Genomic DNA, 14,666 nt, shown 5'->3' with positions numbered 1-14,666 from the left:
TGGGATCCATAACTTCTGTGAACCACAGAAGTTCCTTTGCATGAGGATTGGAACTTCAGCCTAACTTTTGTGGCAAAGTCTGGGAGCAGGTTGGATACATTATTTTCTAATTGGAGGGATGATTGCAACTTTTTGCCACACAGCTTTGTACCCAAGAGTCAATGCCCTTTTAAAAAAAAAAGCAGTCTGGTGAAAAGTGTAGGATAACAACATGACATACATGATTGGTGGCGACTGGAAGTCATCCTGGCTCATTCTCTCAGACTGACGTAGCCTCAGGATCTCAGAGTAGCTCATGCAACGGACTTTATTCTTAAACTGGTCCAGAGAGTTTGGCTTTGTGCCCAGAGACCTTGTGATCTGCTCACGTACCACCTGCATCACCTGCCAAGGTAGGATGAGAGAATTAGAGCATTTACAATAGAAGTGGTCGAGTCCATATTCTAACCAAGGTTTGTATTGGATTTATCAATGACTTTTTTTTTTGCCCTGGCTTACAGTTCTTCCATCATTCAGTATATACTCCCCAGGTTACACAGGCTTTCATGTTTGGAGAGCTACCTTCTGTGGACATTCCTCATAGTTCTTCTTTGTGTTTGAAAAAGCCGCTGAACAGGCAGGGTGCTGCCGGGTCCTCACGACATCAATTGCACACAATTCTACTGTTTCAAGGTCCGCCACAAGACCTTGTTTTGAGGGGCATCAAAAAAAGGAGTGACCCTGAATGAACTGCTGCCAAAGAGTTCCTCAACCTCAATTATCATATGCAATCTTCTCCCTGAACATCCTTTCCAATTGTTTCTGACACTCGGGGCCCTCTCTCCCAACTGCTTCCTCTCCCAAATGACCTTTGGGAATCATACATCACAGAAACTCTGAATCCATTTCAGGAGTGCTCCCCAAGAGTGGCCATGGAGCAAGTTTGGCTTATAGCTAATAGTTTTCATGTCTCTGGTCTATCTTTTAATAACCTTAACGATCTCTTTGGACATCATACAATCTCACTTTCTGGGGAAATGAGCTCCACCAATGCTTTTTTCCCTTAAAAAAAACAAGCATAAACTCTCAGGTAGACATCATCAGTATAAATTCTATGCCTCGCCCATTTTGTACTATGGAGACCAGAAATGTGTATCGTACTCTAATGCTCTACAAATAACCATATAACAATTACAGCACAGAAACAGGCCATCTCGGCCCTTCTAGTCTGTGCCGAACGCTTACTCACTTAGTCCCACCGACCTACACTCAGCCCATAACTCTCCATTCCTTTCCTGTCCATATAGCTATCCAATTTAACTTTAAATGACAACATCGAACCTGCCTCAGCCACTTCTGCTGGAAGCTCGTTCTACACAGCTACCACTCTCTGAGTAAAGAAGTTCCCCCTCATGTTACCCCTAAACTTTTGCCCTTTAACTCTCGACTCATGTCCTCATGTTTGAATCTCCCTTACTCTCAATGGAAGACCTTGTTCCATTGTACAAATACATTGTAGTTGCACAAAATACAAGTGATGAATAAGTGTTTTCATGGAAAGGAGTAAAGAGTGAAGTTTGTCCAGAGTACCTGGACACCCCTTCATCGCCATCATGTCCGAGACACAAAGACTTGCACACCCTCCAATTCACGGACCATTCCAAATTTGAAATATATCACACCTTCTGCCTTTGCAATTGGTGGAAGGTTTCAAACGTAACAGCTCTATGCAACCACCCTCATCACAAAATATTACAGTGCAGAAACAAGCCCTTCAACTCACCCAGTCTGTGCCAAACTGTTTTTCTGCGAGTCCCATTTACCTGCATCTGGACTATTCCCTTCTCATCCATGCACCCATCCAAAGTTCTCTTAAAATGCTGCAATTGAACTGGTATCCACCACCTTTGTTGGCAGCTGAATCCCACACTCGTGCCACTCTCTGAGTGAGGAAGTTGCCCCTCAGAGTCCCCTTAAATATTTTACCTTTCACCGTTAAACTATGACCTGTCTGGTCTTGCCCATCCTCAGGGGAAACCTGTATGAAATCACTCATTCCCCTACGCTCCAGGGATTCTGGACAGCTGCTCAGATTTTGGCAAAAAATATTTATTCCAACATCCGCATCTCTAAAATGAAGTTTTAAGATAAAGTGCCAAGCCTCAACTTACATTTGATTTACAAACAAATCTATTCACACTTATAATTTCTTTCCAAAGAAAGAATGGACCTCGACTTAGAGTTTAAAAAAAAATCTGCTCAAGATATTTAAATTAGGAAGACTGCTTGAATTTTTTAAAGCTCTTCATTGCTTTCATCTAAGGCACATTACCCCCCTTTGCCTTTCAGTCACCATGTATACTGTCGCACGTTTGCTTCTCTTGCCCTGAGATTGAGTAATTCTAAAGCAAGCAACATCGGTTTAAAAAATTAGACATTATCGTACATATAACTTCTCTTGCTCCATATTCAACATCTACAACATACTGTGAATTACTCTGACAATGCATGTCGACTGTCTGTCTTAATAGTCAGAACCAGAAACGTTGTAAACATTCTAACACTACGTTCACTTGAGGAGCCCTCACCGGAACTAGTAACCAGCAATGTTTATAAGGAAAGTAGCAAGACTTACTCAAAATCCCACATTGTGTCTAGAATGCAAGCCGCACGAACAATTTATGAGCGTTGCATCTGCAGCAAGAGAGAATGTGCTCGATCTGGTTTCACGGAGAGGGTCTGGAAATCAGCCAGAGCACCTCAGTTTTTGAAATATTGTTGGCAGAGGCTTCTGTACATGTGGGTATTTCTTAGCTGTTTCAGCAAGAGCATTTTGTGCTACAGTCAGTATAGGAAGCAATCTGTGTCACAGCAGGGTTCCCTTTGCTGAATCTGGGTAAAACACACACGCCTAATGCAGGTGCCCAATGCCGCAGTTCAGTTGTTTGTTCCAAAGTGACGCTGACTTCTGTACAACGGTCGGCCTAGCATTCACCCAACTGACATACTCAACAGATAATTACTTAAATTGACAGAAAGTTGCAAGCCAATGATCTACTTACACCCAAGATCACAGTGCCGACTCCTCATAATGCCAGAGCACTTTAAATGTTCATTCATAGCATTTTATGGAGGGTCCTTAAAGCATTTAATCCCATAGATGTTATGCTAATTGCTCTGTCATCATCAGTCTCATGCTGAACACCTTTGTGATTACAAATTACTTCATAAATTCATGAAGGACTCCAACATATTTGCTTCTCCCTAGGATCGAATAACCAATTGTTTCTTTTTACTAGTTTTCATTTCTTGAACAAGGAATATTTGACTGAGCTGAATCATTTATTTTAATTGAGCTGAACTGCACATAGCTGTCCTTTGTAAAAACTGATGAGTGGAATTGACTTAAGAAACCCAAATGCAGAGCAAAGCGATTACAAAACACCTTGTCAGTTCAAAGGCAGAAGATACCATATTTACCTTGCACACCGCTATTTACCACTGCCACCAGGCAGATGATAATCAGTACTGACAGCTTCTAGGATCGTGAACTTGAAAGCTATTGTTTACAGAGAATACAAATGCCATGGTATCTTAAATTTAGGCAAGAAGGAATGGAAATAAAATCTGCAAAGTATCACTCACATTTTCACGGAAATTGGTGCATTTTCATTTGCATTATTTTGTTTACTCAGTCCTGGAATATGGAACCACAAGTCCATTAGTCTTTGCCAATTCTTAGCTGTGCTTGAGGTGACAGTGCAGCCAAAGTGCAGTTGTGTTACGAGTTCCAAAAATATTTTGTCCCAGAGATAACGAAGCAGCAGTGACAGGTTTCCGTATGCCTGCTGCTTTCAGCTTTCGAGGTGATATATCGATGGTATGGAAGATGCTGTTGAAGACGCAGCCTTGGCAAGTTGCTCCAATGCGCCTTGTTGTCACTAACCGCAGTTGCACTGTTGGTGTATGGAGAGCCAGTCAAGCAGGTTGCTTTGTTTCAGTTGGTGGCTGGCTCCAAGCACTTTCTCTGGCAGATGGAGAGTATTCCACCATGCTCCTGTGTGTGCCTCGCAGATGGTGGAAAGAGTACATTGTCGGATGAGTCATTTGCTGTGGAACACCCAGCCTCTGGATACTTTTTCCAGTTATTGTTTTTACACGGTTAATCCAGCTAACAATGGTTGATAGTGGGCAATGTAACATGGCTATGCCATTAGATATATGGAGGCAGGGATTCAATCTCCCATTAGTCATGTCAATGCTGGCTACTGCTGTTTATTGATTACATACATCATCATAGCCTCTGTAGTAATCAATGTGCTATAAAATTTGAGCCTCTGTACCATCTGCAGCTCAATCCCCGACTTCGTCATCAGGAGAGCAGAGTCAGTGCGGATGGGAAATAACATCTCTGTTGAGGAATCAACACTGGTGCACCTCAACTGGCTGCACTATTCTCTCTACACCCGTGACTCAGCACAGCATAAACACCAACTATAAATCTGATGACACAACTGTTGCTGGCAGAACCTCAGATGGTGACAAGTAGGTGTAGAGGGGTGGGGCAGGTCGGCTGGTTGCAACAACAATCTTGCACTCAGCGTCAGTAAGACCAAGGCATTCAACATGGACCAGGAAGGGGGAGTTGAGGGAACACACACCGATCACTGAGGGGTCAGCAGTGGGAAAGCTGAGCAGTTTCATGTTCCTGGGTGCCAACATTTCTGAACGGCTGTCCTGTGCCCAACATATTGATCCAATTACAAAGAAGGCGGCTATATTTCATTAGGAGTTTGAGGAGATTTGGTATGTCACCTATGACTCTAGCAAATTTCTATAGATATACGATGAAGAGCATTCTCACTGGCTGGTATGATGGGGCCACCGCACAGGATTGGAAAAAGCTGCAGAGAGCTGTAAATCTCAGCCATCTCCATCGTGGGCACTGGCCTCCCCACCATTGAGGGCATCTTTAAAAGGCGGCATCCATCAGGATTTCCAACACCCAGGGAATGCCCTCTTCCGAGTACTACCACAAGAGTGGAGATACAGGAGCCTGAAAACACACACTGAATATTTTAGGACCAGCTTCTGCCCCTCCACCATCAGATATCTGAATGGACAACGAACCTATGAATACTACCTCACTATTCTTGCTGTCTTTTTACACTACTCATTTATGTATATTTCTCATTGCTGCAAAACCACAAATTTCACGACGCATGTCAGGAATAATGTACCCAGTTCTGATTCACTGCCAGACACTTGTATGGCAATAATGTTAATTCCAAGTCTGAGTTCCAAGCCAGCCTGTTGTTCTGTGTTGCAACATGCCGGGACGGACTCATTCACGGATCTTTGAAGTTGCGAATGGAACTTCATTAAATATTAGGCACTGATCAGTGAACATCACCACTTCTAAACATGATGTAACAAAGGTCATTGATGAAACACCTGAATACAGTCGGACCTAAGGGTTGCCATGGAAACATATGTGCAGATGCCAGAATCAGAATCAGGTTTAATATCATTGGCATATGTTATGAAATATGTTGTTTTGCAGCAGCAGTGCATTGCAATACAAAATAATAAAACTATAATTTATAATAAATTAAATACAAAATAATATATAACAATATAAATTAAGTAAGTAGTGTAGAAAAGTGAGCAAAAAGTGAGGTAGTGTTCATGGGTTCATTGCCCATTCAGATAACTGATGGTGGAGGAGAAGAAGCTGTTCCTGTAATGCTGAGAGTGCCTCTTCGGGCTCCTGTATCTCCTCCTTGATGGTAGCAATGAAAAAAGGGCTTTGTCCTAAGTGATGGGTTCCTTAGAGATGCGTGTGCTGCCTTCTCGAGGTATTGCTTTTTGAAGGTGTCCTGGGGAGGCTAGTGGCCATGATGGAGCTGGCTGAGTTTACAACTTCCTGCAGCTTTTTCTGATCCAGCGCAGTGGCCCCTCTGTACCAGATGGTGATGCGACCAGTTAAAGTGCTCTCCTCTCTGTGGTGCTGAGATGGTTTTGAGTTTGGAACTCAATCATTTCTCTTTGGGTCGTGTGCATCTCTAGCATGTGGAGTGGGATTTGCCCTTAATGCCCACTGATTCCAGTTTTTCCAGGGCTCATTTTTGACATCAAGTAATTCAAAATTCCTCAGAAATTCACCTCTTTTGTGCTTCCCTGCAGCCTGAATTCTGGGAAGAATCTAATCTCAGCATCAATAAACAAAGTTTGGGTGATTTAGTCACTGAAAAGGACCTTGGAAACACAACTATATTAAGAACTGTTACAGCAAACAATTGTAGTTCTAATGGCACTCAAGATATTTCTACATTGAAACATTGCTGGCATTTGGAGCAGCCAATTCTAAATTCTGGCAGCGGAATGTAGTTAAAAGGAATTGCATTAATTTGCACAAGCACAGGCCAAGTCATCAGCAGTAAATCATCCCAAATCTCTCAATGTCAACGATTTTCCTGTACAAAAAGATTTAAGTTAACTCCGGCCTAATCTAAATAAGTAGCAACATACAATGGGTTAATATTAATCAAGGTCTGTGGATAATTACAACTAAAGAGAGAGATTGAAAGGAAATATATATTCTCTGAAAGTACAAAATATAAAAAAGCTTATTTCATCATGCAGTAAGCCAAAAAACATATATTTAAAGCTAAACAGAGATAAAGTAAGAAAAACTGAAAAATTGCAAGAAGAACTTCCAATGTGCAAAAGAAACATAAGTCCTAGAACATGAAAATCAAATTACTCACCGGCAGGCCTGTCCATATCGGTAGAACAGGGACAATCAGAGCTGCCCAGACACTGATGAAGAGCACACGCGAAGGAGGAATGACATAGTCCAAATAGTGGGGTGTGGCAAAGAGCTCAATGAGCTGTGAAATCTCACTCCATCTCTGCCCTCATCATCTCGTTAACACTTCCTGCACCAAACCTGCTCAGTAACATTTGCAATGTGCCAAGTCCTTGTGGACATGAATTTTTTTTAAACAAGATGCAGAATCCAAATGAATGTCAGCTCAGAAACAACAGCTACTGGAGCCTTTTAATGGACCTCTTCATATGATGGGAAGGGTGATAAATTCCCCATTCTTCTTTTATCCGCACACTCGTTCCCAAACAAATTTGTTTCCTAAAACTGACTGGTGTTAAGATGCAGTTACTCAGGTATTAGAGGCCAGTATATTGCCCAAGTGCCAGAAGACAAGAAAACTAAATTTGTTATATGACTATTCCATTGTGGGGGGAATAACTACCTTCCCTTTACACAAACCTACAGATCTAACTGGGTATCAGGAGCAGAATCAGATTTAATATTACCGGCATATGTCGTGAAATTTGTTAACTTCTAAGGCAGACATTACTAAACTCCCTACAAAATTATATATAGAAACAGAGCATCCTTTATGATTCAGCAGCTGTTGTTCTAGATCAGACACTCAGGAAATGTAACGGTAAGTCATGGAACAGAATACATTAAAACCTGATAATGGGGGCAAAGATGCCACTGGAACGAGAGAAAAAAATACATGAATGCAAACACAAGATTCTGCAGATGCTGGAAACCCAGAGTAACACACATAAAGTGCGGGAGGAACTCAGAAGGTGAGGCAGCGTCTATGGAAAGAGTCAACGACTCAGAAACGAAAGGGAAGAGGGAGAAGCCAAAATCAGGAGGTGGGGGAGAGGGGATGTATAAGCTAGAAGCTGATAGGTGAAGCCACGTGAAGGGGAACGTTGGTGGGTGGGAGGAGGGGCAGGAAGTGAGAAGCTGGGAAGTGATAAATGGAAAAGGTAAAGGGCCGAAGGAGGAATCTAAAAGGAGAGGAGAAAGGGAAGGAGGAGGGGCAGTAAGAGGGAGGTGATAGGCATGTGAGGAGAAGGAATAGAGGGGTGTCAGAGTTGGGAATTGAAAAGAGTGAAGGGGAGCAGCGAGAAATTACTGGAAGTTTAGGAAATTGATGTTCATGCCATCAGGTTGGAGGCTACCAAGACAGAATAACAGATGTTGTTCCTCCAACCTGAGTGTGGCCTCATCATGGCAGTAGATGAAGCCTCACTTGATGTTAGACGTAGTGCACTGAACTGAACTCTGTAAGAGTGTTGTTTAGACACTGCAGTTAACCTGGAGAAAATGAAATCCTAATTCTGACATGAAGGAGGACACCAACATGGTTAATACACCTGAACCATCAATTAGCAGTCAAACCCTTGTGCAATGCTCAATTGATGACATCTCTGTAATTCACAAATGAATACTTGAGCCAACGTACTTAGCGGGAATCTCCATGTTAACAGAATGGAAGTTTCCCCAATAGTACCACTTAATGGGATCATGAAGTTCTTACAAGTTATTTGCTGGATTACTTGTTCTGAATGCTGGTATATGTTTTTGGAGGTTTCATGGAGTTTGTTCGGTTGTACGCTCAGCTATTCATAAAATCACTTCTTTAAGTTTGCCCACCACACCTTGCAGTAACAATCCACTTCTCCATCGATCCAAATAGATTGAAGTGCACTACTGGCCTGTGATATTAATCCCCTGCTAACGTATTGCACAAGAAGCATGCAACAATCCTTTACACCAACAGAAAATACAAATTACAATATTACCTGGGTCCAATGAACTGTTACTTAGTAATAGCACACTGTGATCTCCAGATCTGTTTTCAGGGTTTAACTAATGCAACCTTCAATCCCCCTTCAAGTTATTCTGCTTGTGCCTTGGAAGATGGAATGGAAGGAATGTCTGATTTTACCTGCTATTTACTAACCGAGAGTAATGGAATCTAAACTGGTTAGCTGCACGAGTTGCAGGTTCAAGTGCGGAATTTGTAGTTACACTCCTAAGGGGTACTTTTGCCCGTGCAATACCGCAAGGCAAGTGAGAGAGAGTGAACAACACATTTTATATACCCAACCTCTAACATTTAAATTCCCATAGGATTATGATGCAAGAATGTTACATGTTTTTTTTTAGATGCCTGGATCATAAATTAGGGAATTAAACTTAAAATTACTGAATGACAAACACAAACACAAAAGAAATCTAAAGGAACACACACACACACAAACTACTGGAGGAACTCAGCAGGTCAGGCAGCGTCTATAGAAAGGAATGAACAGTCGATGCTTTGGGCCGAGACTCTCTATCAGGACTGAATGGTATTTTCTGTGCACTGGTTGACTTGACTTAAGTACATGGTAAATAATTGATTGTGATCAAATTTAAAATCAAAGCAATTAATAACATGGTTCAAAAACTAGATCCACAATGTTAAATGGTGTTAGCACAAAAAAGAGAAAATCTGCAGACGCTGGAAATCCAAGCAGCACGCACAAAATGCTGGAAGAGCTCAGCAGGCCAGTCTGCATCTGTGGAAAAGAGTGAACACTCAACGTTTCGGGGCGAGACTCCGATGAAAGGTCTCCGCATGAAACATCCAAGTATTTACTCTTCCACATGCATACTGCCTGACCTGCTGAGCTCCTCCAGCATTTTGTGTGTTGTTAAATGGTGTGAACTGAAAATAGGCCCCAGCTATTTTAATCCTTCAGAACATCCAACAGTATTGTACAGCTACAGAGTGTCCATCTCAGATGTTTTGGGACAGTGTCAGTTGAAGGTAAGGGGTGGGAAGTTCATGGGGGATATTAGAGGAAGGTTTTTTTACTCAGAGAATGGTTGGTGCGTGGAATGCACTGCCTGAGTCAGTGGTGGAGGGAGACACACTCGTGAGGAATTTAAGGTGGGGGGTTATATGGGAGGCAGGGTTTGAGGGTCAGCACAACATTGAGCGCTGAAGGGCCTGTAACGTGCTGTACTATTCAATGTTCTATGTTCTATGAATTGTGCTTGAGCACTACTGAAGCATCAATGTAAACTCAGGGGGAGGCAGAATTGGGAATAATGCCAATTGTCAGAGCCCTGCATTCCCCAATACAAAGGGAGACCAAGACAATTCACATGTTCCGACATGACACCCACCTTGTGAATGGACAGAGGAAGGGTGTCGTTCTGTCACTAACGAGGCAAATTTTACCACTATTGTTACAGATGAGTGTAAAAGGTCCAGGGGAGTGGGAAGCCTTGACAACCAGCTTATACTTTTCAAAATTATCTGGGTCCAAGGAGGTGAAATCTGGTAATGATAAGCACACAACAGCCCAATTTCATATGTTCCACTCCAAATTTGGGGCAGGGGGGGCCCTTTCCTGACTGGAGACAATACTTGGGAAGGAAGTGAGATCAGGAATGCATCACAAAATCACCCTCCTCTCTTCCGAGGATGCACCAACCTTACTGGACATGGAGAATAAATAATCCTGAAATTATTCCCACATCTGGTGAACTGAGGGAGCCCAGAAGCACCAGTAAGGCCAGTTACAAACTCTAAAACAGATCCCATCAGTGTACAGTTCTGGGCATTAGGATGAGGAATGATCAAATCCTCAGTGTGCGCAAGGTGATCTGAATAGGGTCATGAAGTGAGAATGAAGAAGGGTTGTTGCCCTTCGAGTAGTGTGGTCAAGGGGAGATTTTAAAGAGTTAGATAGGGGAAATGAAGACATTTTCTTCTTTGGCAGAAAGTTACAGGAATCAGAAGACAGATACAAGAAATTTGCCAAAAACAGTGTCGGGATTTCAATTACACATAGACACATCTCGTCAAACTTCAATACCTGGGTCTCTGTACCTCTTTCTGCAACTGGATCCTTGAATTACTCACAAGGATGGTTTGGAACCTCATCTCCTCCTCACCGACCAGACATAGGTGCTCCTTTTGCTCAAATCTCTTGAATACATACAACTGTGTGGCTAAGCCGAGCTCTAATGCTCTATGTATAAATTTACTAATGACATCACTGATATTGGAGGTTGAGAACTGTTGTGTGTTTGTTTGAACTGGAGTGAGGTAGGTCATAGAGTGGTGTCGTAACAACAACTTTGCACTCAATATAAGCAAAGCCGTGGAACTGATTGTGGGCGTTCGAAAGGGGAGTTCAAACACACAACAGTCCTCATTCAAGGGTCTGCGGTGGAAAAGGGTGAGCAGCTTCAAGTTCTTGGGTATCAACATCTCACAGGATCATTCTTGGGCTCAGCACATAGTGCAATAAAGACGACAAATCACATCAAGTTGAAGGAGATTGAGCGCATGATCAAAGACTCTGACAAACTTCTACAATGCAGTGGGAGCATTTTGACTGTTTGCATCATACCCTGGTATGGAAACCCTTGATCCTCAAGCATTTTTCCCTCAGGCTGCAATATGAAATTGTGGACTTCTTTCTAAGTGACAAAGCCTGAGATATCAGTAAGGGTCTTGTCAACCTTCATTGTGAGAGAACTCCTGTGTACTTATCACTGTCTCCTTTCTTGAAGATGTTATGGTCACATTCTCTAAGGTACCCTCTGGGATGTGGAAGATAAGATTCACATCCAGCCTCAGCGATACTGGGAGCACTGTATTGTGCCACAACAGTCAGTCACCTGCCTACTGATCCAAAGCCACAGCCATTCACTGCCTCGCACCCTTGCCTGGTCAGGTGCTGAGGGAACCTAGAGTCAGAACACAGGATATATAGATGCAAACCCTAGCAAATACAAGAGTTCAAGGAAAGGTGAGATGAGATTGTCAATCCCATCATCTCCAGGTCCGTGCCTATCCCTGCCTCCTTGGATACACGTCTTCCCATCTCCATCTCAATGTTCGACAGGTACAGAGGCACTCAGTTTCTGGTGCTTGTCAACGTATCTGGGTTACACACACACACAAACTCAGAGTTGGTTTTTCTCAGTCCGTATCATCTCTGTATTTCTGTCTGCACGTGTCGGACAGATAGACAAAGCCACACAAACAGATTGTACGTGTGTAGGGGCAGTAACTGCACGTGTGGTGCCTCTGGGCACCTCTACGTCCAGATACTTCAGAATGGTCCTTGCATACTTCACCAGCAGTACAGCCGTGCTTCAGTAGGGAAAGAAAACTGAAGTGAAGGGCAGAAAGCAACTTACTGCTTGGTACTGAAGATGTTAAGTTCCTCAGCTATTTTGATGGGAGTGAAACTATAAAGCAGCAGAGAATAACCTTGCCGTCACAGCTGGGGCTGACAGTTATTTTGACAGAACTGCTCCGCTGAATCGCTCCCTCAGGCCCCCTGCGATTATCTGTTACCCTGTAATTTTGGGTTGCCAAAGGAACTTGAAGGTAAGAGGCCAGAGAGCATCAATCATCCTGGTGGAATTACCGGCAGCTCCATGGATGTTGTAGCCCTGTCCCTCACAAGCATTGCTTCCCAGTCAATAGGAATGCACAGGCAGAAGGAATCCGCAGTTCCAAATGCCCAGATAAATGTGATAATACAAACTCCTTGACAAGATACAGTTCTATATTTATATGGTATTTTTCCCACAAACTAAGTAGTACAAAACCTCCTTGCAGACAATTAATTACTTTTAAAATAGTTACCATATTACAGATTGCTCAACTGAAAGTTGCGTATAGCAAGCTCTCATTAACAATGAAGTCATGACCAAAAATAATTATTTTGTTGATCTGGTTAAGGGACAAATATTGCCCCAGACACTGGGAAAACAATTTTTTTAATTCCACCCCACAGCACAGTATGGCTTCTTTTACATTCACCGAAGAAATGAGGTCTCATTTTAATGCTTCCCCCACCCACGACGGTGTAGCAACCCCCCAGTCTTGCATTGGATATCATCTTGTAATATTGTTGCACCTTCTCCACACAGGACTTGAACGCACAACCTTTCAATTCAAGTGCTGCCACTGAGTTATCTGTTCAACAACCAAGGGCATACTGTGGCGACCCACTTTCTGGCACCCACGAACCGGCTCACAACAGCGTGCGTAGGCAGGGGGCCGGCCCCAGAAAGGGCGCCAGGCCATCTTCACCAGCAGGGGGAAAATCCCGCGCGCAGAAAGGGTCTGGGAATATGCATTCCCCACAGCAATCCCGCCCAGGGAGGGCGGGAACGGGAAGGCTTTAAAGCGGGCCGCGAAGTTTGAATAAATCTCTTTCATCGCAACTCTTAACTCACCGACTCCGTGTGATTATTCTAGCGCTGTGTGTAGCACACCGCTACAATACCACAATTCAGAATGTTCTTATTCACTAAGCACACAGGCATTTTCCAGGAAGACCCAGATGTTGCTGACGGGGCCAGGCGGGGGGGGGGGGGGGTGGAATTCACCAAATGCTATGATCTGCAACTCAGCATTTTCCCCAGCTGGCAGTCACCACCTTCTAAAGAAGAGATTTTATCTAATAATTCTCCAAAGGACTGTGAACTCTGCCATCTTCAATCCTTGGTCTGACCCAAACCCCTTATCCACTTTACCCCATCAGTAACCGGCTCTATACTCAGCTGCCTACGGCTTAAACACTAGAATTCCTTCCCCCAAAACCTCTCCACCTCTCTTCCTGCAAAATACTCTTTAAAACCTACCATTATGGCTCGGCTTGTAGCCACTTGTCCCCTATAGCTCAGCTCATTTTTCCAGTTACACTCTCTTAAAATACTCGAGGTGTTTTAAAAGCTTTATGTAAACACAGAATACTGTTACTCAATATGTGCTAATCCACAACATGCTAACCGTCATTATACTTAGATAATATACATCCCACTCTCCAGAAATGAGTGTCACAAGCAGCTGCACAGTGGGTGGACGGAACACATCTCTTTTCCAAGGCAGAATGGATTGCTAATAACGAGAAGTGGAATTACAGTGCGAGAATATGAAGATACAGATCTTTGTTCAACTGCACAGCGGTTTAGTGTAACATAGAGGCTGTAATGAAAGATTCCTGTTTCACTCGCTACCAGATTTGATCTGGCAGAGCCTTCTCACCTTGTTGAAGTCTTCTGAAGTTGCCCTCATTTCCTTCCACGTTTTGTTGAGTAGCTGGATGCAGATGCAGAAGAACTCCTCGAATGCTCGGTCGTGGGTGAAAAACATAGGGTGGTACTCATTGCAGCCTTCATTAGCTACATCCACAAAATAACAACAATCAGACACCAAAATACTTTTAAAACATGTTGTCTGTGCACTGGCTTTATTCAGTTAGCTGTTCTCAAATAACAAAAGGTCTACAAATTAAATTCGATAAGCATAAAAACGGGTGTGAGAACTCAAGGTATTTGACTTGATTCACGCTGTCTGCTCACAATGAGCTTCGGGTCTTGCCAGTGCTCAACATTGTTTCTTGTTATTGTGCCTCAAGAGGGAACACGATTGTGCAGGTGATCGCACTAATTCAAGCCATCCTGCACTGTTCTAGGCTCAAGTGGCTGGAGAAGGTGGTGGAGGCTACCACAGAGGACACAGTCGTCCGGCACCAGACTGGAAGCCCCAGTGGTGGCGGAGAGGAAAACCGATCTACTTGCTCCCAGTGGTTGTGGAGTTGGCATAAAGCATTGGGAAGCACAGCCATGATAGTTAAAGCCAGGGGTCAAATGTAAGAACCTGGATCCAGTGTCACAGGAATGACACTAACCTCAATAACTTCATGGTGGAGGATTACAAATACCTGGGGATACGAATTGACAATAAACTGGACTGGTCAAAGAACACTGAGGCTGTCTACAAGAAGGCCGTCTCTATTTCCTGAGGAGACCGAGGTCCTTTAACATCTGACGC

At 43.3% G+C, this 14,666-nt stretch overlaps 1 protein-coding gene across 5 annotated transcripts in view; it reads right to left on the bottom strand.

The window, feature by feature from the left end:
* Positions 1-14,666, bottom strand: part of LOC134342912 (engulfment and cell motility protein 2) — a 218,360-nt gene that overhangs the window by 23,400 nt on the left and 180,294 nt on the right. For 4 of the 5 annotated variants that reach the window (XM_063041595.1, XM_063041599.1, XM_063041597.1 and 1 more), the window contains 2 exons: positions 13,878-14,014; positions 221-384 (listed from right to left, as the gene is read on the bottom strand). In XM_063041595.1, coding sequence (XP_062897665.1) covers positions 221-384; positions 13,878-14,014 — 301 coding nt within the window. Of the gene's footprint in view, positions 1-220; positions 385-2,614; positions 2,771-13,877; positions 14,015-14,666 lie in introns of those variants that run through there. The other variant, XM_063041600.1, reaches the window with a different exon arrangement.

The sequence above is a fragment of the Mobula hypostoma genome, chromosome 2 (genome assembly GCF_963921235.1).
Source record: "Mobula hypostoma chromosome 2, sMobHyp1.1, whole genome shotgun sequence".
In the NCBI taxonomy this organism is placed as follows: Eukaryota; Metazoa; Chordata; class Chondrichthyes; order Myliobatiformes; family Myliobatidae; genus Mobula; species Mobula hypostoma.
Note: the sequence above shows the minus strand (reverse complement) of the source record. Positions and strands in the feature narration are given on the sequence as shown.